Raw genomic sequence first — 24,042 nt, 5'->3', positions numbered from 1 at the left:
TGAATTAGATAAAATTTCCAGTACTGTTAACTTGGTTTTACTTGAGCTGCTTGAAAAATGGAGATTTTTTCCCCCCCAAATAAATTAATTGAAATTTGTCTCCCTTTGTTTGTCTAAATTCAGAATTCCCTTTCATTTCATTGGGCTTTCTTTCTAGTTATCAAAAACTTCAGACTAATTTTTATAGCTTTTATAGTCATTCCTTGGGAGAAAGTCATGTGTACATTTGCACTTCAATATAATACAAGGTTGCAAGCAGCCTATATGGCTGAAAAAGGAAATAGGTACAGTTATTGGATTTTTAAAAACAATATATAACATTCTCGTTTAAAATAAAGCATTTCTTTTCTTTTTGTTCAACACTAGGGATTTGGATTTAAAGAAGCCCATTTATCAGAAGACTGCCTGTTATGGTCACTTTGGAAGAAATGAATTTCCATGGGAGATACCTAAAAAACTTGCATATTGACAGTAATGCTTCTACCTCCAATGCAGAAGGGAAGAAGATTGTGCTAGTCAAGATGCTTCCAGAAATGAGTATTGACTACTTTTATACAATGGCAATTTTCTAGCTTTAAAATTTCAGATTTTCAGTGGACAGAAGGAAAAGGTTATTTTCATGGGATTGATTTTTACCCTAAATGTTTTATCCAGGTTCATTATCAAAGGCATCAAAGGCACTATTCATTTATATCACCATATGCCACCAAAAATTATGTTTTGTTTTTTAACTGCTGCTCTGTTGATTGGACTGATGAAAGCCAAAATATCATTAGGACACACCAACCTACCTTTACGCCTCAAATCTATCACAGTGTGTTCTTACATGCAAAGGAAAAGCTGTTCCTTGCAACTTTGCATATGGAGATGTAAGTCTGCTGACATTCATGATTCCACAGTGGAGAGTCCTGGGGTACAGTTTCCTTATTGGCGCTGCTTTCACAAACAGTGGTAAGGCATTTTGCCCAGAAAGAGTTCCCTATTGCCTAACTGCACCATATCTTCATTTTCAGGGGATGTTACTACGTACATAGTGTTTAAACCTTCTTTAGAGGTTGCCTGCTGTTACCATAGTGTTCTAATTAACTATGCTTTAAAGACTTATTAGACTTTATATAATACTCTTCTGGCAAAAAAGTTTTTAGTTACTTTCATAGGTGCCTTTTTTATATATAGTCATGTATCAGCTCATCAGATTTTAGACTGAATGGCTCATCTCAACCTGTGGCACATTACACTGCCACTGACTTTAGTACTGGCCAAAATTAATACTACCTGCCAATGTCACTGCTATCAAACACAGGAGAGCAAAGTACTATTAGTACTCCATAGTTAATAGATTTTAAGGGCATACTGTTAAGGTATCTTTCACTATAACTATCTTAATTTTCTCAATGGTGTTTATAACAACCCTGTATGAAAATGAAACTGATTTTTGTTTACTGTAATGTACTTTTTTATTTTTATGCACACACAGGTTTCTTATTAGAAATATCAGACTCAATGTGTTGGTTATTGGCACTGAGGCAATTTGGGAACAAAATCTGCACACACAAGTACTCACAAGACAATAGAGAAAAACATTGGTCCTATGAACCTTGACAACATCTCTTTAATTGAAAGGTAAATGCTTAAGTAGGTCACTAGATGGCAGTACCACATACCATAGATTTTTAAACTTAACATCTGTGAAAATATTTCTTTGCAGGTGGGATTTCAAACTGACTTGAGTAGGGCACACATCACTGCCCGAGTTAAAAAAAAATACCAGCTACTTTTTATTTTAGAGATATGTCACGATCCAGGCAATAGTTAGTTGTGGAAAAATGCAGTTTTGTGTGCCCACATACTGTGAGGTCTTAAAAAGTTAAACAGAAAAGGGAAACGGTAAATCTGCAAATGACTCAAAGAATTTGGAATCTATTGAAATTAAGGTCGTCACTGATTTCAGTGAGACTGGGTCTTGATTTTCTGGTGCCACTTTCACATTATGATAACCAATAAGGAGTGAAATTAATTTTTCTGACAAAGTGTGAGCCAGATATGATACTCAAAATTCACCTGCAGTTTAACAGATCAACAGGCCTTCTGTACTGGAGAAATTTTATCTCCCTCTCTCCACCCTCCTCTCCCACTCTACACACACACACAAACTTTTGTTTAATTACATAGTTTCCTGAATTGTGAAGGGAGCAGTTAGAATAATCATGTGAATGACTCCATCATCACAGATTTTAAAAAAAAGTCACAAAGCAGTAAAAGCACAGATATTATTCAAGCTTGTCTTCTTCCTGTGTCTCTTAAGTTTAATACACAGAAATCTCCTGCTGGTCAAGTCATGGGTATTTCCTTCATCATTTGTGTGATGCATCTCAAATAACAATTTGTTGGTTATGTAGCTAAAAATAGGATTTTGAACTCAGATCCCCAGAGGAAAGATGCCTCAGAGCATACCTGCATTTCACAAAGAGAGTTGCCCTTTAGTCAAAAATATCTTTGAGAGCAGCTTCACCTAAAGAAGTCAATTGGCAAAAATGGCCTGGTGAGATTCTGTATTCATTCCAACTCCCTACTCCAACTTTCATTCCAACTTTCCATATCAGAACTGCTCAGTTTGCAAATAGAGTTGTTGTGTGTCATTGCTAGCCTCGCACATGTTGGGACAGGGACCATCTTTTTTTGTTCTGTATTTGTACAGTATTTAGTGCAATGGAACTTGATCCATGACTAATGCTCGTAGGTGCCACTAATGTACAAATAGTTTTGCTCAGGTTCAGGGTGGTTTCTTTCTATCTCAGGCATTATCACTAGTATCCTTGGACCCATATTGTTCAACATCTTCATTAATGATGTGGACATTGGAGTCAGAAGTGGACTGGCCAAGTTCGCCGATGACACCAAACTTTGGGGTGAAGCATCCACACCTGAAGACAGGAGGGCGATCCAGGCTGACCTGGACAGGCTCAGCAAATGGGTAGATGAAAACCTGATGGTATTTAACACTGAAAAATGCAAGGTTCTCTACCTTGGGAGGAAAAACCTGCAGCATCCTTATAGGCTCGGCAGTGCTATGCTGGCTAGTACTATGGAAGAAAGAGACTTGGGGGTCATCACTGACCACAAGATGAACATGAGCCTGCAATGCGATGCTGCGGCTAGTAAAGCAACCAAAACGCTGGCTTGCATCCATAGATGCTTCTCATGCAAATCCCGGGATGTCTTCTCCCCTTGTACTCGGTCTTGGTGAGGCTGCAGCTGGAGTACTGTATCCAGTTTTGGGCCCCACAATTCAAAAAGGATGTGGAGAAGCTTGAGAGGGTCCAGCAAAGAGCCACGCGCATGATCAGAGGTCAGGAAAACAGACCTGATGATGAGAGGCTGAGATCTATGAGGCTCTTTAGCCTGGAAAAGTGCAGGCTAAGGGGTGATCTGATGGCCACCTATAAGTTTATCAGGGGTGACCATCAGTATCTGGGGGAACGTTTGTTCATCAGAGTGCCCCAAGGGATGACGAGGTCGAACGGTTATGAACTACTGCAAGACCATTTCAGGGTGGACATAAGGAAGATTTTTTTTACTGTCCGAGCCCCCAAGGTCTGGAATAGCCTGCCATCGGAGGTGGTTCAAGCACTTACATTGAACACCTTCAAGAGTAAATTGGACACTTATCTTGCTGGGATCCTATGACCCCAGCTAACTTCCTGCCCTTCAGGTGGTGGGCTGGACTCGATGATCTTCCAAGGTCCCTTCCAGCCCTAATGTCTATGAAATCTGTAACCAAAGATCTTTATTCTTTTATGCAGGCCAAATTACATTCCAGTATACACCTCAACACTTCTCTGTTACTCTTACTTTCATCTGTTGAGGCCCTTTCAAGTCTAATGGTTTTATACTTGTGTTACTGAGAGTATAATTTGAAGACTGTGGGTTATGTTTTGGGTTGTAATTTGGCTTTCAGATCCTCTATCATAGGATGGAAAGGAACACACACTGATTGTCAGGGGCCAGGATAAGTCTTCAGGGCTGGCAGATGGTATACACAAAGTTAGAATGAAATTGAGTCTAATGCTGCTCTGTATAGGCCACCTGCTGTGCTGGACTGGACCAGCCTGAGGACTATGTTAATTTATGCAGCCTGAAAATAGCTCCAAGGGGCTGAAAACATCCTAGGAATTAGGGTTGTAGAGAGGAATCTTATCTATGCTCCTTTCTTTTCCCTGTACATAGAATCAGGAAGGCACAAGAATCCTCTACCTCCACTCTGCTGCCAGGAGCAACACATTTACTCAGGGTGATCCTTCTGCCACACAATATTAAATTGTCAGTGCAGGTCATGGTAACCTACTGCCCCACAGGTACTGGTTCTATTTAGATGGTTTCCTTACCAATAAATTACAGAAGCCCACAAGGCCATTTTTACAGTCTCTTTTGTTGGCAAATAAAAATCATACTTCGCTGCTAATCTGTTACTAAAAAACATGCTGCTGCTGTTCAACGACTGTTTGTGTTGTCTGTCAGGCTACAGATAACAAAGAAATGTATCTATTAATTCTGTCTCAAACTAATACAGAAATACAGTTGTAGTTCTACACTTACCTGTTTGATAGGAGCTCCACAACATGACCTAACAGTCAAGAAGTCAGTGAGGATCTTTCCACTCTCTTCACTGAGGATTGGATCAAGGAAATATTGGAAACATCACTGGGAAAGGAAGGAAGCTTGCAGAGGAGAATCTGAAAGATCTCCATATAGCTGAAAGCATTGGTTATCACAGTGTTACAGGAAAACACTGGCGATCTTGGAAATGTAACATGATTTCATCATCATAAATTTAGGCTGCTATAGAGGAAATAGCAGCAACTGTTCTGGCCAAGAGAAACCCATTTAATGTAAAAATGAGAATTTATGATGATTTTATGTTGTTGACATAAAAAACCCTGAGCCAAGAAAGTCCTTTTACCTTTGTATTTTGCATGATAAGAATTGTAAGCATGTTTGTGAGAAAATATTACTTTGTAATGTAAGTTGCATTTAGTAATTTGCTTCATGATACATTTGTTCTTCTGAATACAATAGCCCCTTTTCTTTTAAATGTGGATTCAAAAATATGCTAAGACCCTGTCTGACTGGGAAGCTTACCTATTGCTGTGACTGGTTGACATCAACGGATCCTACCAGAAATAATAAGAAAAGTTGTTTTAAGTTAGGGCATGGATGGACATTTGAAATAATCCAAATCCCTTCAAATCTGGTGTGCTTCAGTGCTGAGCAGAGATGTGATCCTGCTACCAGGGTGTTTCAAAATGACTGCAAAAATATGCAGCAGCATGTCTCTCTCTAGCAAGGGGGAGGTGCATAGGAGTGTGCTTGTTGGCTGACTGTCTCACTCTCCTCCCAGCCCTCCTCCAATGCAAGGGTAGAGAGCAGAGCATTGTGGGATGCTGGTGGACCACTAGAGGTTGGAGTTGCTTTAGGAAGTACTTCAAATATGTGCCTGTTTTCTCAAGGGTCGTTTTTGAAGTTCTTCTTTGGTTGTGAATGTCTGTACCCTCACTATTTGGAACACTTCAAAGACATCTGGAGAGCTTCCACCCGCACATCTGTCTAAGGTTTTAATATAGATAAAATGGATGCAGTGGCAGACAGTTGACGTATCTTGCTGTGGCTCCAGAGGCATATGTGCAAGGCATTCTCTGGATTTATATCAAAGGTTCTCTTGGGCTTTGGGCCTGAAGTCTGGATGTGGTGTGAAGTTACATCATTCATGTCCACTGCTGGCTATAGAAACCATTGTACTTTAATCATATTGTATCTATGAGTTGCTGGGCTTACAAGGACATTTGCCATTAACATTTTGGTAGGCAGGACAAATGAGTTTTCAGTCCAGTTCCAGACTGTGATTAAGTCTCAGGTTCCCTGTCTGTATATGGAACTCAAGTACTTTACAATAGCAGTTACTTTTTGTCAAAATTATTAAGTGTGGGATGGGAATAAATAACTGTGAGAAGAATGTTTCATGTACTTTCTGTTTAGTTGCCTCCTTTAAATATGCCTCCTTTAAATCTGACTGGTTTGGTGCTTAGCATTCAGAATGGATTCTCAGTCCCAGACTATGAGATCTTTTGTGAGTCAGATGTGTGTTAGTTTCCTTGTATGTACAGTGGGCTAATAATAACAACATCAATACTAGTAATATCTACCTACCTCACAGGCGTGTTGTGAGGCTTGATTTAACTGTGAAATTGACTGAGATCCACGGGTTAAAGGTGCTGTAGGCATGCAGTTATTAATGTTGCAGATAATTTTCCTTGTGCTCAGTAAACAGTTCTGAAGATGAGCTCGTGTGCATTTTTTTGGTAAGCTATCCCCAATCTGAGTGCATGTTCTCACTTATCTTACCCTTCCGTGACATACATGTGCCCAGACATCTGATATTCTGCTTCAACGCCTACTCATACTTCCCCGAAAGCACTTAGCAGTGTCTGTCTCCCCTACCTCCAGAAGTCCCTTACTTGGGCAAGACGTGACTTCTACACTCATCCTTACTACATTAACTTTTCACGCTTCAGGTGCCTAACTCTCCTGCATGCTACGCACATACCCACAGCCCCACCCCACTTCATCTCGTGTACTTTCCTTCCAAAAGCAACCTAACTCTGCTGGTGCCTGCTTAACTAGGTAGATGTTGCAGCAGAAACAAAGAACAGTGATATTCAACCTTTTGGCCCCATAGGCCAGATAAATGGAGTGGCTGACTGTATCAAGCCCAATGCACCTTGGGCCCAGCACCACATCCTCTTGCCCCCTTGTGCTGGGACTGGTTCCTGGCAGCCTGGCATTGCCCCTGCCCACCCTGGCACACCTGAATTGGTGCCCCAGAGCCTGGTATTTGTCCCTTCTTCTGCCACATGCCAGGTTTGGTCCCTGGAGGCCTGGCACCTGGGTTTTGTCCCTGGGAGGGGTTGGCACTGCCCCCTCCTATCCCAGTGCACTGGGATTTGGCCCTAGGGGCCCAGCATCCCCCCTGCCCCCACCTAGCCTCCCAGGTGCTGGAATGGGGTCTCTGGAGCCCCATGCTGCCCTGTGTGCTGGGGTTGGGCACTGCCTTTAGCATACAGGGCTTGGGACTCCCTATGGGGGAGTGGTGCCACCACCAAATTTCAGGATGTGTGGAAAGTCCAGTGGACCAGATCACATGGGGCCATGGGCCAGGGTTGAGCACCCCTGCTGCAGAGAATCTGGGATAATAAGCAGCAGTGCCAGAGTTTCAGAATGATCAGGGAGACTTTCAGCAAGGCCTATGCTGTGCTTGCCATTGCTTCAGAAGCAGGTGGCAGTTCGAAGTTAGAAACCCTCAGTAGCCTCTGTCCACCAGCCTAGGGATGTAAAGTGTATCAAATGGCTAGCTGAAAGTCAGTGCCAGTTGTGTGGGAGGGTGGCAAATCTGTACTCGTGATCAGTGTAGGATCTGACCATAGCATGGGTAGAACTATACAGGAAAAGTTTGGGGATGTGAGGGGGTGGCAGAAGCAAGTGTCTGGTGTACAGAAGGAATGTACCAGGTGGTGCTTGGTCATGGAATAGAAGAGTCTGCACCCAAGGTAGGAAGACTGAAGGGGACAAAATGGTGAATTGCCAATATTGTCAAGACCCTCTCCATCTCCCAGTTGAGGATGGCTGAGATAAATTACTGTTTTCTTGCCCCATTCCTCTCCATAGTCTACCATGCCATGCCCATGGTTGCTCTTGTGGCTTTGGTATTCCAGTGTTCTTAGAAGATGCATGCCTGGCCTGAGTTAGTCCCTTCTTGACTAGGTCAGTACAGCAGTCATGATGGAACTCCATCCTAGCATGCTTCTCTCCTTCATCCACCATTCTCTTCTTAGATGAGGCAGCCAGGTCTGTCATCATTTATTCCTTGTTCCTCTTTCTCCTCTCATCTCCTTTCAGCCACTTGCTGAACTCCTGTCTCAGATAGTGCCCCTGAGACTTCAGGAACAGCAGCGGAAGCAGCAGCAACTGCAGTTGTTGACCATAAAAGATACAGAAATCAAGAAGACAGCTTTGTTAAATTTGTCCAACTTGCTCCTAATTCATAAACTCCCTTCAGTTATTGTATTTCATCTCTGGAACCCCTTCACTTTACAGCCAGGCCCCATAGCTAGTAGGTACTTATATCCTGAGGCTCTAGGATTGGGACCCTGTTCTCGATATAACTCTCAAGCATGTGAAGGAGCTTTTGTGTCCCCAAGGAATGGAATCCACCAAGAAATGATGGGGGAGGAAGAGATAGCGTATTTGGGCTGCCATAACCCTTGCTCCAATTTTTCGTGTGGGTGATGGGAGAAAGTACAAGGCCTCCAATGCTCCTGAATTTTGCTCTGTCTTGAATTTTGATGATTCCTCATGCATGCCCTTGAGGAACTGAGTCTTTTTTTTTTATATGTCAGCAGCACAGCACATAGCACTGGTTTTTGCAATTATGCTAGAGAAAATGGTCCAACCAAAGGCCCTTGCTCAATGACAGGCTTATGTGAATTATGGTGAGGATGCTGTGGAAAACTTGGACTTCATGAATACCTCTGCATACCTAATATGTAGTAACAGAGTTAAGTTTAGCACTTAGTGCCACAGCCACAGTTTTTTTCATTAAAAAAATGGCTGGTGGAAGAGAGGCTGTGTGTGAAATACAGATAGCTCACCAGTGTAGGGATTGAGAGACTTCGTGGGAAGACCCACTTTGTGGGTTCAGGAGCATGCCCAAACCACTAGATGCTATCCTTCATTCATCATGTTTAAGCTGGGTCACTGTGTATAATGGATTGTAAGATTCAGTGAAAAAGGGAAGGCTAAAGACTACACCTTAGTGAAAAGAACACGCCATTTACAATATCAAATGAGTGGATAAAAAACCTAAAACAAAACCAGGCCAGGAAACAGGATTGTATCTGTACAATCATTGTATAACATAAGAAATGAATAGCATAGTCAAAGTAAGCAATTTATGAAGACTCTCTAGACTGAAAACAGTGTGAACTGCTTGGCAAATACTTAGCAATAAATTAGTAGAAAGGGGGATAATTTTGTGTATTATTCACAGACAAAGCAAAAGATTCTCTACTTGATTGGACCTCATGTAGCCATTTAGATACCTGCAAAACATGCTTAAGAGATGAACCACTCCTCTCCCCTCTTCCCCACTCCCCCCACACCCCATCCATCTCCCCCCCACCGCACCCCGACTTCCCCACACGTAATATTTTATTTACTTTGCCCTGGTGTAACCAGATACAAAAGGTACCAGGCAGTGGTGAACCAGTCCTGTAGGGCTAACTGCATTGGATGATATATTCAACACAACTGATCAATTGACCTAGTTATCTTCCTTTACTGTTATCTCTGCTGTGAAGCTGGTCCAGTAGCTCTAAAGCAAGTGAAAACACCTGTTGCTGAACCAATTATTTGAGATGAAAATGCAGGCAGCATTTGTAGTTTGGCAGATGGTAAAAAATGATGAAGATATTTACAGCAGAACAGTTAGTTAGTTAGAGGATTTGCCAATTCTTTTGGCAGAACAAGCAGGCACTGCAGATTTACCTACCCACAACCATGTTGAGAAATTTTGCCTGGATATTCCTGGCAGGGTTTCAAGTGGTTTCCCAACAGCTTAGGTAATGTGTATACTTGATCATACTCTGTGATTATTTTTACCTTGTCAACTTTGGACAAACCACAATGTAAACAACCAGTAATTTAACTGTAGCCTTGTCCCCAATTTCTGAATTTCAGTTTTTGACTTCACAAGCAAAGAAGTCAAACTACTCCCTTAACTACGCTAGCAGCAATGCAGTGCCACTCTCACAGCCCTTGGAGTATGCTGTTTTTCATGATTGCACTATGGCTTGGTGCAGGTAAGATATGACTAGTTTTTACTACTATCACCTTAAAGGAAGCATATATTTAAAAAACATTTTGGGCCCTTAGTAGAAGGCAGCTATTGCCATATTTTGGCACCTAAATTGATACGGGCGTGTCTAAAACAGCTATTTGAGCACCCACGTCGTTTGTTTTTATATGAAAAGTAACATTCTTAGTTACACTTGTTAGACCAGGGGTTGGCAACATTTTTGGCTGGAGTGCCAAATTCACCCCAACCCTCAACTTGGTATGCCAAGGGCAGACTGCAGGGGAGCTGTGAGAGGCCTGATCCTTGTTGCTGACAGCAGTTGGTGGACAGCAGGGGAGGAGCCAGGGTTGCACTGCCCTGGCCCGTTCCCTGCCCTGCACTCCAAGACATGCGTGCAGTCACTGCCACTATGGAGCCTGGCTGGGGCTATGCAGACTGGTGGGCCTCATGCACCATGCTCTGCCATGTGTGCTGGGGGTTTCCAACCCTTGTGTTCACATGGTTTTCAGCCTAGAGAGTCTTCATAAATTGCTTACTTTGACTATACTATTCATTTTTTGTGTTATACAATGATTGTTCAAATACACCCATAAAAGTCTGTGTTTGGAACAATTCAGTCAAAATGTGTGCCTAGCTGCTTGATACTGTCATTATTTATTTGACAAGCAATGCTTGCTTGTTTTAAACTTATATAATCTTATATTTGTGACCTTTAAGAAAAGAAGAACTTTAAGGAACCAGATTTTGTTTATTTCTTTTCATGGGAAGCAGTGAGCCCAAAAGTAGGTCCTAGAGGGAGTGCCCCTCAGACCCAAACTTGGCACTCTACAGTACTCATTACCTGGCCATTAGCCCTGCAGGTGACATTTGGAGAAATTTTATGGATTTGTTTAGATCTTACTCCTCCTGCAAGTGGTTTACTCTTTTGGCTCAGAATGAGCCCCTTATGCTCTGTTGTGAGTGGATTCCACCTACCTAATCTCCATATCTATCCTAGAAATGTTAGTGACAGAAAATTATTCCCATCTGTGGCTTAACAGGATGAGAGCCTTTTTGTCTTTGAACCTTGTGGTTGAGATGCTTGTTGAGCAAGTGGGAGACCAAACTTCTAAATACTCCCTCACCCCGAAGGGATCTGAGGGTACATCTCTTAACTTTCTAGCCAAGTAGTCTAACCACTAGGCCACAGAAACACGTTGCCAATCACACCTCCAACTGCTCCTGTTGAAGCTGGTACACTGGGAAGCCAGGAGGAGAAAATTTGTGGGGTGAGAAGGAGCCTTAAGCAGAAGGAGCATGGTTTGGTGATGAGCATGGCTTAAGGAGTCTGAAGCTGTGGCAGTGGCCCCTATTGGTGTTTGGGTTTTTGGTATTATTGAATGAAATGTTATGATAGCAGAAGGTTCACTTCTGTCTTCTCTGTGCACAGGAGTAGTACTTAGAGTCTTTCCTTTTAGGCCAGTGTCTTTCTCACTGAGCCACAGTCCTGCGAGCTCAGTTCCCTTCTGGCTCCCCTGTCTTTTTCTCTTTCAGATGCCCAGTAGGTCACCATCAACCAAAGAAGAGAGACACTTTAGTGCTACAGAGGTTGTGACTCAATAGTTCAAGCATTTTGCTTAGAAGTAGAAGATATAGGTTCAAAACCCATTTGAGGAAAAAGACAGTGACAAGGCCTGTCACTTGTCTTTTGTTTCCTGCTCACGTGCTGTAACTACTAGATTGTTGACTAAAAACACCAGATGTGCTATTTTTCACTACATTTTTTGTGCTTTCCTTGGAAGAGGATCAAAATTCTGAGGAAGTTGTCTCAAAAAGCCTTCCCCCCCTAATTCCCCAAACTGAAAGGTAGTAGAGTTTGGGGCTCAGTTATGGTTAAGGAACATAGAATCATAAGAAGGTAGGGTGGGAAGGGACCTTCAGAGGTCATCTAGTCCAACCCTCTGCTCAAAGCGGGACCAGCCCCAACTAGATCATCTCAGCCAAAGCTTTGTTTAGCCGGGTTTTGAAAACCTCCAAGGATGAAGCTTCCACCACTTCTCTGGGTAATCTGTTCCAGTGTTTTACTACCATCCTAGTGAGAAAATTCTTCCTAATATGTAACTGAAACTTCCCTTGCTGCAACTTGAGACTATTGCTCCTTGTTCTGTCATCTGCCACCACTGAAAACAGTATAGCTCCATCCACTTTTGAACCCTCCTTCAGGTAGTTGAAGGCTGCTAATAAGTCCCTTCTCAGCCTCCTCTTCTCTAGACTAAATAAGCTCACTTCCCTCAGTCTTTTTTCATAAGTCATGCCCTTCAGCCCACCTCACCATTTTTGTTGCCCTCTGCTGTAGTCTCTCCAATTTGTCCACATCCTTTCTGTAGTGGAGGGCCCAAAACTGAACACAGTACTCCAGATGTGGCCTCACCAGTGCTGAATAGAGAGGAATAATCACTTCCCATTACCTACTGGCAACACACCTACCAATGCAGCCCAGGATGCCAGTAGCCTTCTTGGCAACAAAGGCACACTGTTGGCTCATATTCACCTTATTGTCCATTGTAACCCCCAGGTCCTTTTCTGCAGAGCTGCTGCCCAGCCACTCAGACTCCAGCCTGTACAAGTGCATGGGATTATTCTATCTTAAGTACCGGACTTTGCACTTGTCCTTGTTGAACCTCATAAGATTTCTTTTGGTCCAATCCTCCAGTTTGTCTAGGTCACTCTGAATCCTAGCCCTACCCTCCAGTGTATCTACTACTCCCTGCCCCAGCTTGTCGTTATCTGTAAACTTGATGAGTGTGCACTCTATGCCATCTTCCAGATCATTGATGAAGACACTGACCAAAACCAGCCCCAGGACTGACCCCTGGGGCACTCTACTTGCTATTGGCTGCCAACTAGACATCAAGCCATTGATTACTACTCACTGAGCACGATGCTTCAGCCAGTTTTCTATCCACCTTACAGTCCACTCATCCAGCCCATAGTTCCTGAGCTTGCCTGCAAGAATGGTGTGGGAGATCATATCAAATACCTTGCTAAAATCAAATTACACCACATCCATCAGTCTCCCCACATCCACAGAGTCAGTCATCTCATCCTAGAAGGCAATCAGGCTGGTCAGGCATGACTTGCCCTTGGTAAATCCATGCTGACTGTTCCTAATCACCTTTTTCTTCTCCAAGTGCTTAGAAATGAATTGCTTGAGGATCTTCTTCATGATTTTCCCAGGGACTGAGGTGAGGCTGACTGGTCTGTAGTTCCCTGGATCCTCCTTCTTACCTTTGTTAAATATGGGCACTATATTTGCCCTTTTCCAATCATCCAGGACCTTTCCTGATTGCCATGAGTTTTCGAAGATGATGGCCAGTGGTTCTGTGATCACATCAGACAACTCCCTCGGCACCCTTGGGTGCATCCCATCTGGCCCAATGGACTTGTACACAGCTTTTCTAAGTAGTCCCTAACCTGTTCTTTCACCACGGAGGGCTGCTCACCTCCTCCCCATACTGTGCTGCCCGGTGCAGCAGTCTGAGAGCTGACCTTGCCTGTGAAGACTGAGGCAAAGACAGCATTGAGCACTTGGAACTTTTCTGCATCCTCTGTCACAAGGTTGCCCCCCACCCTTCTCCATTCAGTAAGGGACCCACACCTTCCCTGATTCTCCTCTTGCTACTGACAGACTTGTAGAAACTCTTCTTGTTACCTTTCACATCCCGTGCTGTAACTCCAATTGTGCTTTGGCCTTCCTGACTTCATCCCTGCTTGCCTGAGCAATGTTCTTATAGTCTTCCCTAGTCATTTGTCCAAGTTTCCACTTCTTATAAGCTTCCTTTTTGTGATTTAGTTTGTTGAAGAGTTCCCTTCTAAGCCAAGCTTGTCTTCTGCCATACTCGCTAGTCTTCTTGTGCATAGGGATGGTTTGTTCCTGCACTCTCAGTAAGGCTTCTTTGAAGTACAGCCAGCTCTCCTGGACTCCTCTCCCCCTCAGTCTGGCTTCCCAGGAGATCCTGCCCATGAGTTCCCTCAGTGAATTGAAGTCTGCTTTTCTGAAGCCCAGGGTCTCTACTTTTCTGCTCTCCATCTTTCCTTTCCTCAAGAACATGTCAACAAACAGTCTCTGCTTTGTGACTGTCAGGGCACATCTACATGTGCAATTAGACCACAGCGTGTTGAGCCAGGTCAGAACAGCCCTGGCTGGGAGGAGATCTGGGGGGTCAGCCTGCCAGCCTGGGGATGCTTCTGCCTGGCAAAATGTGCTGTGGAGGGGCTGGCTGCTCCAATGTGGGGCTTTCCAGCAGGCACAAGAGTGCTCCAATGTGGGGCTTGCCATCAGGGAGCTGGCTCCAGCCATCTGCGTCAGCTTTTACACTTGTGCTGCTGCACAGTAAAAAACTTCACAGCAGAATAGTACTTGTATTTACAAGTACTACCCTGCTATGGAGTTTATTAGTTTCCTGTGGCCTAATAGGGCTACACATCTATACATGAGATGTTTACTGCAGAACTAGTTAGTCTACTGCACAGTAAATGTCTTGTGTAGATGCACCCACAGTGTTTCATGCTGCTTAGTAGGAAGATGAGTATAGGTGATTCTAAGCGATATTTATAGCTCTACACTTAAACCTGAGAAAACAATCAGTCTCCAGTGCAAGTTTAAGCAGCTTCAGCTTCTCACATGGCCATTTAAAGTTGTATCCTCCAGCCTGCAATTAAAGGACATATTTCTTTCAAATATGTTTCCAGGCTATACTCTGGTAAGTAGTTGCTATTGGCCCTCTAAGCCATCCAGGATTGCCCATATAAGAAATATAACAAGCAGAACTATAAACCCACCATCCCAGTCATCTTCCTTAAATGTTCTATTATGACTCTTCAATATGCAGAAAGAGCTGGGCTGTGGGTTTTTTAGAAGCATTAATATATGATATGCTGGCCTCTCTGTTTTTAGATTGTCTTCAGACAGAAGCCATTGATGATCACGATGATTGCAAAAATGTTAATTTAGCCAATTTGACTCAGCAGCTAAAGGTAAAAAACCCCCTGCTTTTATACACTAGATAGCGTTAGATCTGAGGGGTGTGCTTTTGTGTTCACCTGTGTGCATGCATGTGTCTTTTGCTACTTCTCTTCCAGATCATCAGTAGATGGCATCAGAGAGCTCCTTCCATTTTTAACTTCATCCGACAGGGCTACATAGGAAAAAGAGCAGTTAGATAAGTCCAACTACTGTCTTCTAGCTAGAGTAAAATGAAGAATATCCCTGCTAGCTCAGCAGAGCTATTGCCTTTAGTCACAAAGTCCTAGAGTACATACCAGCTGTAAAACTGTACAACACACTCTGCAGCTGTGTGACTGGTTAGAGTCTGCTCAGGGAATCATGCCTTATCTTTATATAGGCTAGCTCCAGTATTAGGGTCAAATCATGCAGAGATCGTTCAAGGCAGTGAAAAATGTGGAGTAGATGGAGGGGCAGGATGGCAAGATTCCACTTGGAACATGGATTAGACATAGAGAAAGAGCAGAGAGAGACGTAAATGCATTTGATCGTACCCTAGGGACACTTCTCTCCACAGGGAGGTAACATGTAGGCCACAAAAAACTGCTGCTGTTCTGTGGGGAGGGTTTCCATTCCTTCTACTCACAACACATGCAGATCTCCCAGCACCACGCTAGTCTAGAGAATATATATGGAGGTAATATGATTGCTTTGGATCTGTTCCTTAACATACGTACTTACATATAGAGTACCATCTCATTATAACAAACCCTGTTTATAACAACCTCCAACTTTTAAAAATTCCAACAGCCAGAAGTGTTTTTTCATGATTATGAGGCAGTAAAGTGAGTAATATTAATATCACAAACTCCCTTTTTTAACTAACTTTTCTCCTGGTCCCTGATGGGCTGGTTATAATGTGGTTTTACTGTATATACTACAACAAAGATCAATATCCCATCATGCACAAGGTATAATAACCCAGTGTCTGCATACAGGGGAGGCAGGGCATGTAAATTGGTTTATACAGACACACATTTTAAGCATAAGTTCATTATTGTATGTAATATACTGGTAATGAAAAGAATGCTTGCTTTTGCTCTCTCTACTGATGTTCAGAAGTCTTTCCTACCAATTGTCCTCCTTTTTCTCCTTCTGTAGACATTTTCCCAGTGCTTTGAGAAAATACTTCCCCATGACAGAAATAAAATTAATACCCTTGCATGGAGAGTGCAACAGGTACTTGAGCTCTTGCGAGAAACTCAGGCAAAAGGTGAGGACATACAATGGCAAATACTCTTAATTTTTATCTTAAACGCGTTCATGCTGTAGCACACAGAGAAATCCTTTGGACCTCATTAGTGATGGACTTGACTCAAGGCCCCAAGTCCAGCTCCCTTGAGCTTTCTTGAGCCCCCTCTTCCTCGTCTTGGCTGGTACAAAATGCTTGTGGGAAACAAGCACTATGAGAAATCTACAGGGATCAGTGGAAATTCAGTGCCAACATACTGTTGAATATCTGGGACTATGAGATTGCATATAGGTCTGTGCCATTAGTCAAGGTGGTTAAAAGGATCAAGCCTCAGTTTGTATAGCAGCACGACCACTGAAGAGATAAGGAAAATCATTCCAATTCAGATGTTGCTTAGTGGTCCAATGCGTAAACATACACATGCGCGTGCGCACCGCCCCCCCCCCCCCCCCCCCCAATGCATTTTTTTTTAATGATAAGAGTTCACCAAACTGGGACTATGACTTTAAGTGATGGTTCTATTTTGGGTGGGGTTTAGGGTTTTGCATCAGTCAGATTTAATTTAAAAAGAGATATTTCTGGCCCTTTTTGTTGTAAGACAAGACTAGTTTCATAAGTAGGTTTCTGGAATTGGGTATGGGCAGCTTATCATGTTTTCTATAAGACTGTATTCCACTTGAATTATTTTAAATGTGAAGCTATCAAATTTACGTGCACAGGATGTAAATGACAACTTGAGCCAAAGGCAACATTATAAACTTTAAAACACAAAAATATAGCTGGGGATGGTCCAGAATTTTCCGTTAGAAGTAGTTTCTCAATGAAAAATCAGGTTTTCGACAAAAAAATTATCTTGCCAAAATGTGTCTCCTTTGTGATTCAAACAGCAAGACTGAACAAGAGCATGGTATAATATGAAGTCCTTGGCTTTGATTGATTCTAATTTCAATATGTACCCCTACAATTTCTTCCAGTCATTGCATAATTCTGTGAAACTGCTGTCACTGCCAATATTTGATATGCATTATGTTCTCATTCTAAAGCTTGCAAGGCACCAGACAAGTGCTCCCTTCCTCTGGCCCCTCCGAATGGTGGTCTGGTGTGTGTCAGCATTGATTGTGTCTACTACTGCAAGCCAATGTGCAACCATGTAATGTATACTGTTACTATCAGCATTATGGCGACTTCATTCCTTAACATACTAGATCAGTGGCTCTCACCCTTTTTGGACTAGGCACCCTGCATGAGATGCAAAGCACCCCTCCATAAATTTTGTGAACTGAGTAGCACCCCGTTTCAAAAACTAATTTATATATAACAGTGCTACCTCTTTGCAAAAAGGCTGGGCAGTTGGGGTTAGGGATCAGCTAGGCAGGACAAGCCCAAGCCTGCACTTAATGCTTATCTCTTCACACTGCATGGCACCGTTCAAGACGATCTGCAGGGACGCCAGGATGCTACAGCACCCTGGTTGAGAGTCACTGTGTGTGTGACACTTTGTGTGTTTAAACTTTCTATTCTTATTCTAGAACTTATTCTAGAACTGAGTGAGCAGATCAGAAATTTACCCATAATCTAATCTTTGTCTAATTGGCTGGGTGAGCAGCAGGAGAGAATAGCCCCTACCCCTAGCACCTTCTGCTGCCCGCCCGGCGCGCAGCTTGGTGCAGCCCTGGCCCTGCCCACCTTGCAGAGATCTGGGGGCACCCCCCCCCATGCCCTCCTGGACCAGCGGTGTGCAGCGGCAGAAGCTGCCCCACCTTCTCCTCATGCCCCCCTGCCCCTGCTGGGCAGTCCCTGTCCCAGCCCCTGCCCCAGCCCCAATCCCTCCCTCGCTGTGGGGGGCTTTTATCTGCCCCCCCCTCACCCCACATATCCCACCACAACAGATTTACCAGCTGGAGACAGCTATGTCCAGTGTCCTACAGTTGAAACTTTATCAGAACCTTGAAACACTGTCATAATTTTAAAAGGTTGCAAGTGACGTTTGTTGTAACTCGAACAGTTGTAAGTCAAGGACTGCCTGTATAAAAAAGAGAAAAATGAGACAAGCAGCCTATTTTTGCTCTAATTTTAACACTATACTCCCTGCTTGAGTCAGATCATTGGAATCATGGGCTGTGTCCAGATGAGTGAGCATGTGCCTTTTGTGGCATCTCAAGGCAGTTTGAGACACCACAAGAGGCATACTTGGAATGAAAAACTGTTCCCTGTGCTGTGTATTTGTAGGGCCAATTCTAAATTTGATATCGGGAAATCCCTTTATCAAAAAAACCCACAAAACATACTGAAAAAAGTGGCAGCACAGGCTGCACTCCTGGGGCAACTAGAGGTTGGGTCTTCCAGAGAGATGCTTTAGCACCTGGCCAGAGTGTCTCTATGGCTGCCGCATGTTGCTGCTGCTCCAGGACATGTTGGAGTAAATAGGAGCAGGGCAAGGCTTCAGCATGGTTACCTTTTTTTGATACCAGGATTTCCTGGTATCAAATTTAGGCTAGGGACAGACACTCAAAAAGCTTGAGCCTGAATTTATTCAATCTTTTCAGGTTAGTCTAACATGGCTAGGCCGAACCAGCTTTCAACCATACAGACATTCCCTCTGGACTGAAGAAATGCAGGCACATGCCTGCAGTGGCTCAGGCTTGAAGTCAAGGGGTGGGGGGTGCTAAAGCAGCAATCTCTTCCCTTCCACACTGCTGAGCTGAGGGGGAGCATGGCCAGGCCTCAGCAGGACCTCTGATTAGGTAGAAGTTTAAACCCCCACTCTGCCTGCACCATCTCAGGCTTTTCCCTGCTTGCTGCTCAAGGGGTGGGAGTGTTGCCAGACCCCAGCCCTGGGCTAGTACTGTGAGGCAAAGTGCTGGGGGGGGGGGTGCAGTGCATGCATCTGTTGATGATAGTGAGCTTTTCAATGTCCCTCTCTCTGCTTTTTCATATTGTCTGCAAACCTGGCAGTGTTTATCAGCCAACCAACAAAACAAAAGTCGCTCTTATTAGTTCAAGCTCTTCTTAAACAGCTTTTTCCAAGGAAGGAACAGAGGGACATTACCAGCTGACCTGTTGATTAGCTCCAAAAAGCCTTAGGTGGACATTGTTCTGTCTGCCTTTGTCCTGTCCCAGTGAAATTGGAGACACACATACACACACACCTCTCAGCATTAGCTAGCATACCACATGCCTAGGATCCATGGGGCTGGGGTCTGTGCTGTGGGAGATGGGAGGGAGGGAGGAATATTTGCTTGAGCAGTGAGCAGCAAGGGAAGCCAGGGAAGACCCTACTGTGCCTGCAGTCTCCCCCAGAGCTCTGGCTAGGGAGGAGAAGGGTGGGGACAGCCTGTTCTCTGGAGTACAGAGCCCAGCCTAGGGCTGCAAAGCATCTGGGATGCTGGGGGACTCTGGTTTAACTTAAACCAGGAAGGGGTCTGGGAAAGACATTGTATAAACCGGTTTGACCCAAATCAGTTAAGGGTGATATTACATTCAACCAGGTTTATCTTAAATCAGTTTCAGCCATTTTGAAACTGGTTTATGTGCACTGAACATATGTTTTGTTACAAGTTTAAACCCATTTCTGATTATTTAACCCAGTTTGTGTGTAATGTCTGTCCCTAGCCTTAAAGTCTGTGCTGCAAATATGCAGTGCAGGAAACATTTTTTCATTCCCATTGTGCCTCTTGCAGCTTCTCAAACTACTTTGAGATGCCACAACAGGCACATGCTCACTTGTCTGGATGTGGCCATGATGTTTAACTTTTTTCACTCTATATCCTAGTGGGTACTCACATACTGTCAACTATTCTTAATATTTCCTCCCCAAATTTATAGTTATTCTATAACCATAGAATTCATTATTTCCTTCTCCCTTTCATCTGTCACAGAAGTGGTCTACATTCAAAGTTTTGATATAGCCATATTAGCTATGGAGCTGATTTTTTTTTGTCCTCACTCCTCAAATGGCTTGCATATTTTAGCATTAAAAAACTAAAAAATTACTCCTTGGGTCTGTATACAGTTAATCCATTTGCTCTTCTGAGAAAAGAACTCTTTTGCCAATATAAAATAGATTTCCCACATAGGTTAGGAAAGTTTGTTGGTTTAGCTGTACTGGCATAGCTATGCCAGCAAGACCCTTTAAATCAGTGTTCACCAACTCGGCGCCTCCTGGAGTCTATCCGAGACTGGGGTGGGGAGCTGAGTGCCTGTGTGCATGTATGAATGTGTCCTAGCCCAGCAGGTCAGTCTGTGGGGGAGGGAAGGGGCAGGAGCTAGATTGAGGTCCCCGTGGTGAGGGACAGTGTTGCAGAGGCAGGAGCAGGGGTAAGTTGAGTAGGGCTCTGGCTGGGTGGGACTTACTTGACTTACTTGCTGGGAAGACGCACCCCCAAATAATTTTTTCTCCCTCTGCCTTGATCTGCTCCCCGCTTCCCTCCCCACAGACTTACCTGCTGAGTTAGGAGGAGAGGGGTGGTGATGGTGCATGATAGATCTTGGGTTGCTTAAGACGATCTCCTACTTAAAAAGGTTGGAGACCACTGCTTTAAAAATAGACAAGACCAGCATTTCAAATCTCTTTAAACAATTTTTTTCTTTCTTTTGGTTCTCTCCAATTCATATGATAACAACTGACATATAACTGCATGTATATACAAACTAAAGCCATATTTCTGCAATCACGTAATCATGAGCAACTTTATAAGCACATACTTTCACTGAAATTCAAAGAACTACTTCTCCTTGCAATAAACTTGATTCTGTGGTATAACCTATATCACTGAATTACTTTCCATGTTTCTATATAAGGATTATGACTTTGGATTCCTAAGAAGAAGCAGGATATATGAGAAATGTGGAAGTTCTACTGGGTTTTCGTGGACAACACAGCTAGTTGGCGGAAACAGGCTAGCTGTTTGCAATCGTAAGCACTTCTGAACAGGTTTTTTTGTACAAAAATCATTTAATAAGCTGCTATCCTGATGTAGTCACTTGTACTGGTTTAAATTACTGCTTGTTTAGAAATAGTGGGTGCATCTACATGAGATGCTTACTGTGTGGTAGCCTAATAACACTGCAAAATAGCATGTTCATCAAAAATCATAGTAGTAAGCTACTGCGCAGTGTTATTAGGCTACTGCACAGTAACCATAACAAAAAACTGCACTGGAGCTACTGCACAGTAACTACTGTGCATTAATGCAAACTATAGTTACTGTGCATTTAATTAGTACTTCATTAAGGAAGTACTAAACTAAATGTGTAGTAACTACTGCATATAGTATGTTTTGATTAATGCATGGAATAAATAAAGTGAGAGTGATTACCATTTATACTGCACCAGTGCTTAATGGCCCCTGAACTTGGGGACACATAATGTTAATTTCTGCCTATGCCAGGGGTGGGCAAAATATGACACGCGGGCTGGATCCAGCCCACCAGGCCAATCTATCCGGCCTGTGAGGCCCCTAAAAAATTTAGTAAATTAATATTTATTTTCTCCTGGCCATTTGTCAAAGATGAAAGGAGCTAGGGGCAGTAGGACCCAGGAGGAACTGGCAGCAGGAGGCAGGCGCCCAGCCCCACCCCCCCCCAGCCATTTCCGTGGTTCCTGCCCCCAACCTGCTTCAGCACCACATGGTTCCCGGCTGTATCACCGGACCGGGAACATGGGGCCATGCCAGTATGGGGGGTGGGGGTATATGTAAATAGGGGCAGTGAGTGTGTGTGTGTGTGTGTGTGTGTATTTGTAGGGCAAGTCCCACATGCACACCTCACCATACCTGGTCCCCCCACATCCCCCCTTGCACGGCCTTCAATGCAGACCCCCACACCCATACCCCCTCACACACCGCAGCCACCCTCCTCCCACACACAGTCTCCTACAAACCCCACACCCACCCACATCCCACATATCCACACATACAACCACATGCTCCCTCACCCGACATACATACACACCCACAGCCCTCCCACAAACCTATACCCACCCCCTCACAATATACAAGAGTAAGACTTTATTTTAAGCTATTGTGCAATCACCTCTATGTGCACTGCACCAACACATGTAAATCAGGACAAAAATATTTTTTTAAATCAAATTAATGAATGTTGTAGATGGTCACTTTTTAGAATATAATTTGGTACTTTTTTGATTCTGAGATGGCAAAAACCTTTGCTGAAAGGAGTACTTCTGGGGGCAAAGGGAGGGACTTCTGGTGGCAAAGGTCAGGGGCTAGGGGGTGGGACTTCCAGTCACAAAATGAGTACCAGGGGGTGGGGCATCTGTCAAGGGGCGGAGATACCCATGAGGCCCTTGACAGCTTGCCAAAACTCGGTAAGTAGCCCTCCGCCTGAAATAATTGCTTGCCCCTGGCCCATGCACATAGTGTAAGACAGTCACTGTCCCAGGAAATAAGATGTTATCATCCCCATATTAGAAATGAGGCACATTTCTAATTTCAGAAAAGAGTCAAGCCACACAACACATGACCACCTGAATCGAACCTAGACTTTTTGAGCTCTAGTTCAGTAACTTAACTGAAAACCCATCTTTCCAGCATCCACTGTTGACTGTGGAAATTTCTTTTGTTCTGAGTAGAAGAGATTGATACCCTAAGGCAGTTACACAAATAAAATCGGTCTGAACAACATTTAGGATCCAAAAAAGAAGAATAGCTTTATTTTAGGTGGAAAATATATTCTTGAACTTTACTCCATAAGGATAAATACAGTTGGATAACAGTATCACCCAAACTCATTTACTGTGCCTAGACTAGAAGCTTCAGGGTAGTAATTATTCTACTTTTTTCTTTACAGCTGCATCAACTGCTATAAGTGGAGTTGCATCTGCTTACTTCCCTCCTAATGTAACCTGCTGGGAGACCATAGCTAATGCCACTGCTGAAAAACACCACATAGATACCTTTCTTGGAGACCTTGCCGAAGAAAGGTTGGATGTGTCTGGCAAACATGAAAAAGATTTTGATTGTATAATTTGTGGTAACTAGATATCAGCAAGTCCAATAAACTTGAAGCACAGAGTGGAGGCCTATTTTATTTGAAAGCAGGGTAACTTGGTTTAATCAGTTCACAAAGAAACTGATGGATTGTCACTTAGTTGTATGAGCATCAGTTTAAGAGGGAAAAAAATCAAGAATGCATCTAAAATTTGCATAAGTTTCAGCTCTAGAGGTCTTTAAATATGTAGTTTATATACAGTTCACTGTCTATATTCAAGCACATGTGATAAAGATATGTTTGGTAAAGAAAATATTCATATAAAATAAATTTGTTCAAAAATACTCATTTAACAGCCCTTGAGATAAAGCCTCAGAATAAGTAGAGTACATACAGTGGCAGCATTGACTTCTCCCATGCCTAAGTGTATCATCCATGATGTGAAAGGGTCATTCTTGGAATACAACTCTTGCTCTGGGTTCAAGAAAATACTTTTAGTTATGGAAGGTACTGCCTTTCAAATAAGACATAAAAACTTATGATGCAAAGAATGGGCAGATCTAGGAGTTTGAAAAGGAGGGTGCATCATCACAGATATCCTGATGCATAATTTCTCCAGTTAAAAAGAAACTAGAAGCTTTACTAATGTGCTAGGGCAGGGGGTTTCTAACCTTTTAACCTTTTGGTGGTGGAGGCTGGACACGGAGTGGGGGTGCGGGACTTGCACGTGGCGGCCACTGTGCCACCCACCACTCTGTGCCGCCACCACCACATACCATCCTGCACCACATCCTGCTACATCCCAGTTTCCCATGGCTGGTCACACACGCGGCTCCACGGGCTGCTGACAGGTCTCGCACCCAACAATTGTGTCTCGGTTGTCAGCAGCCCACAGAGCCGCATGTGCAACCAGCCATGGGAAAGTGGTATGTGGTGGTGGTATGGGGC

At 43.5% G+C, this 24,042-nt stretch overlaps 2 protein-coding genes across 6 annotated transcripts in view; both read left to right on the top strand.

Annotated features, from left to right (window-relative positions):
* Positions 1-6,337, top strand: part of LOC102380931 (S-adenosylmethionine synthase) — a 38,822-nt gene extending 32,485 nt beyond the window's left edge. Inside the window, exons 9-10 of one of the 5 annotated variants that reach the window (XR_003096194.1) lie at positions 367-537; positions 4,608-6,337. Coding sequence is in view for 1 of the 5 variants with exons in the window: in XM_006033480.3 (XP_006033542.1) it covers positions 367-469 (103 nt within the window). In the remaining 4 variants the exon portion in view is untranslated. Of the gene's footprint in view, positions 1-366; positions 1,766-4,607 lie in introns of those variants that run through there. The other 4 variants (XR_003096192.1, XR_003096193.1, XR_003096191.1 and 1 more) reach the window with 4 other exon arrangements.
* Positions 1,489-23,177, top strand: LOC102378486. Its single transcript, XM_006033470.3, has 7 exons — positions 1,489-1,623; positions 9,790-9,911; positions 14,844-14,923; positions 16,053-16,164; positions 17,187-17,293; positions 20,944-21,058; positions 22,954-23,177. The coding sequence occupies exons 2-7, from the start codon at positions 9,845-9,847 to the stop codon at positions 23,142-23,144; spliced, it is 672 nt and encodes a 223-aa protein (XP_006033532.1). The 5' UTR covers positions 1,489-1,623; positions 9,790-9,844; the 3' UTR covers positions 23,145-23,177.
* The last annotated feature ends 865 nt before the right edge of the window (positions 23,178-24,042 follow it).

Source organism: Alligator sinensis, unplaced genomic scaffold, assembly GCF_000455745.1.
Source record: "Alligator sinensis unplaced genomic scaffold, ASM45574v1 scaffold822_1, whole genome shotgun sequence".
Taxonomy (NCBI): Eukaryota; Metazoa; Chordata; order Crocodylia; family Alligatoridae; genus Alligator; species Alligator sinensis.
The sequence above is the reverse complement of the archived record's forward strand: the minus strand, read 5'-3'. Positions and strand labels throughout refer to the sequence as shown.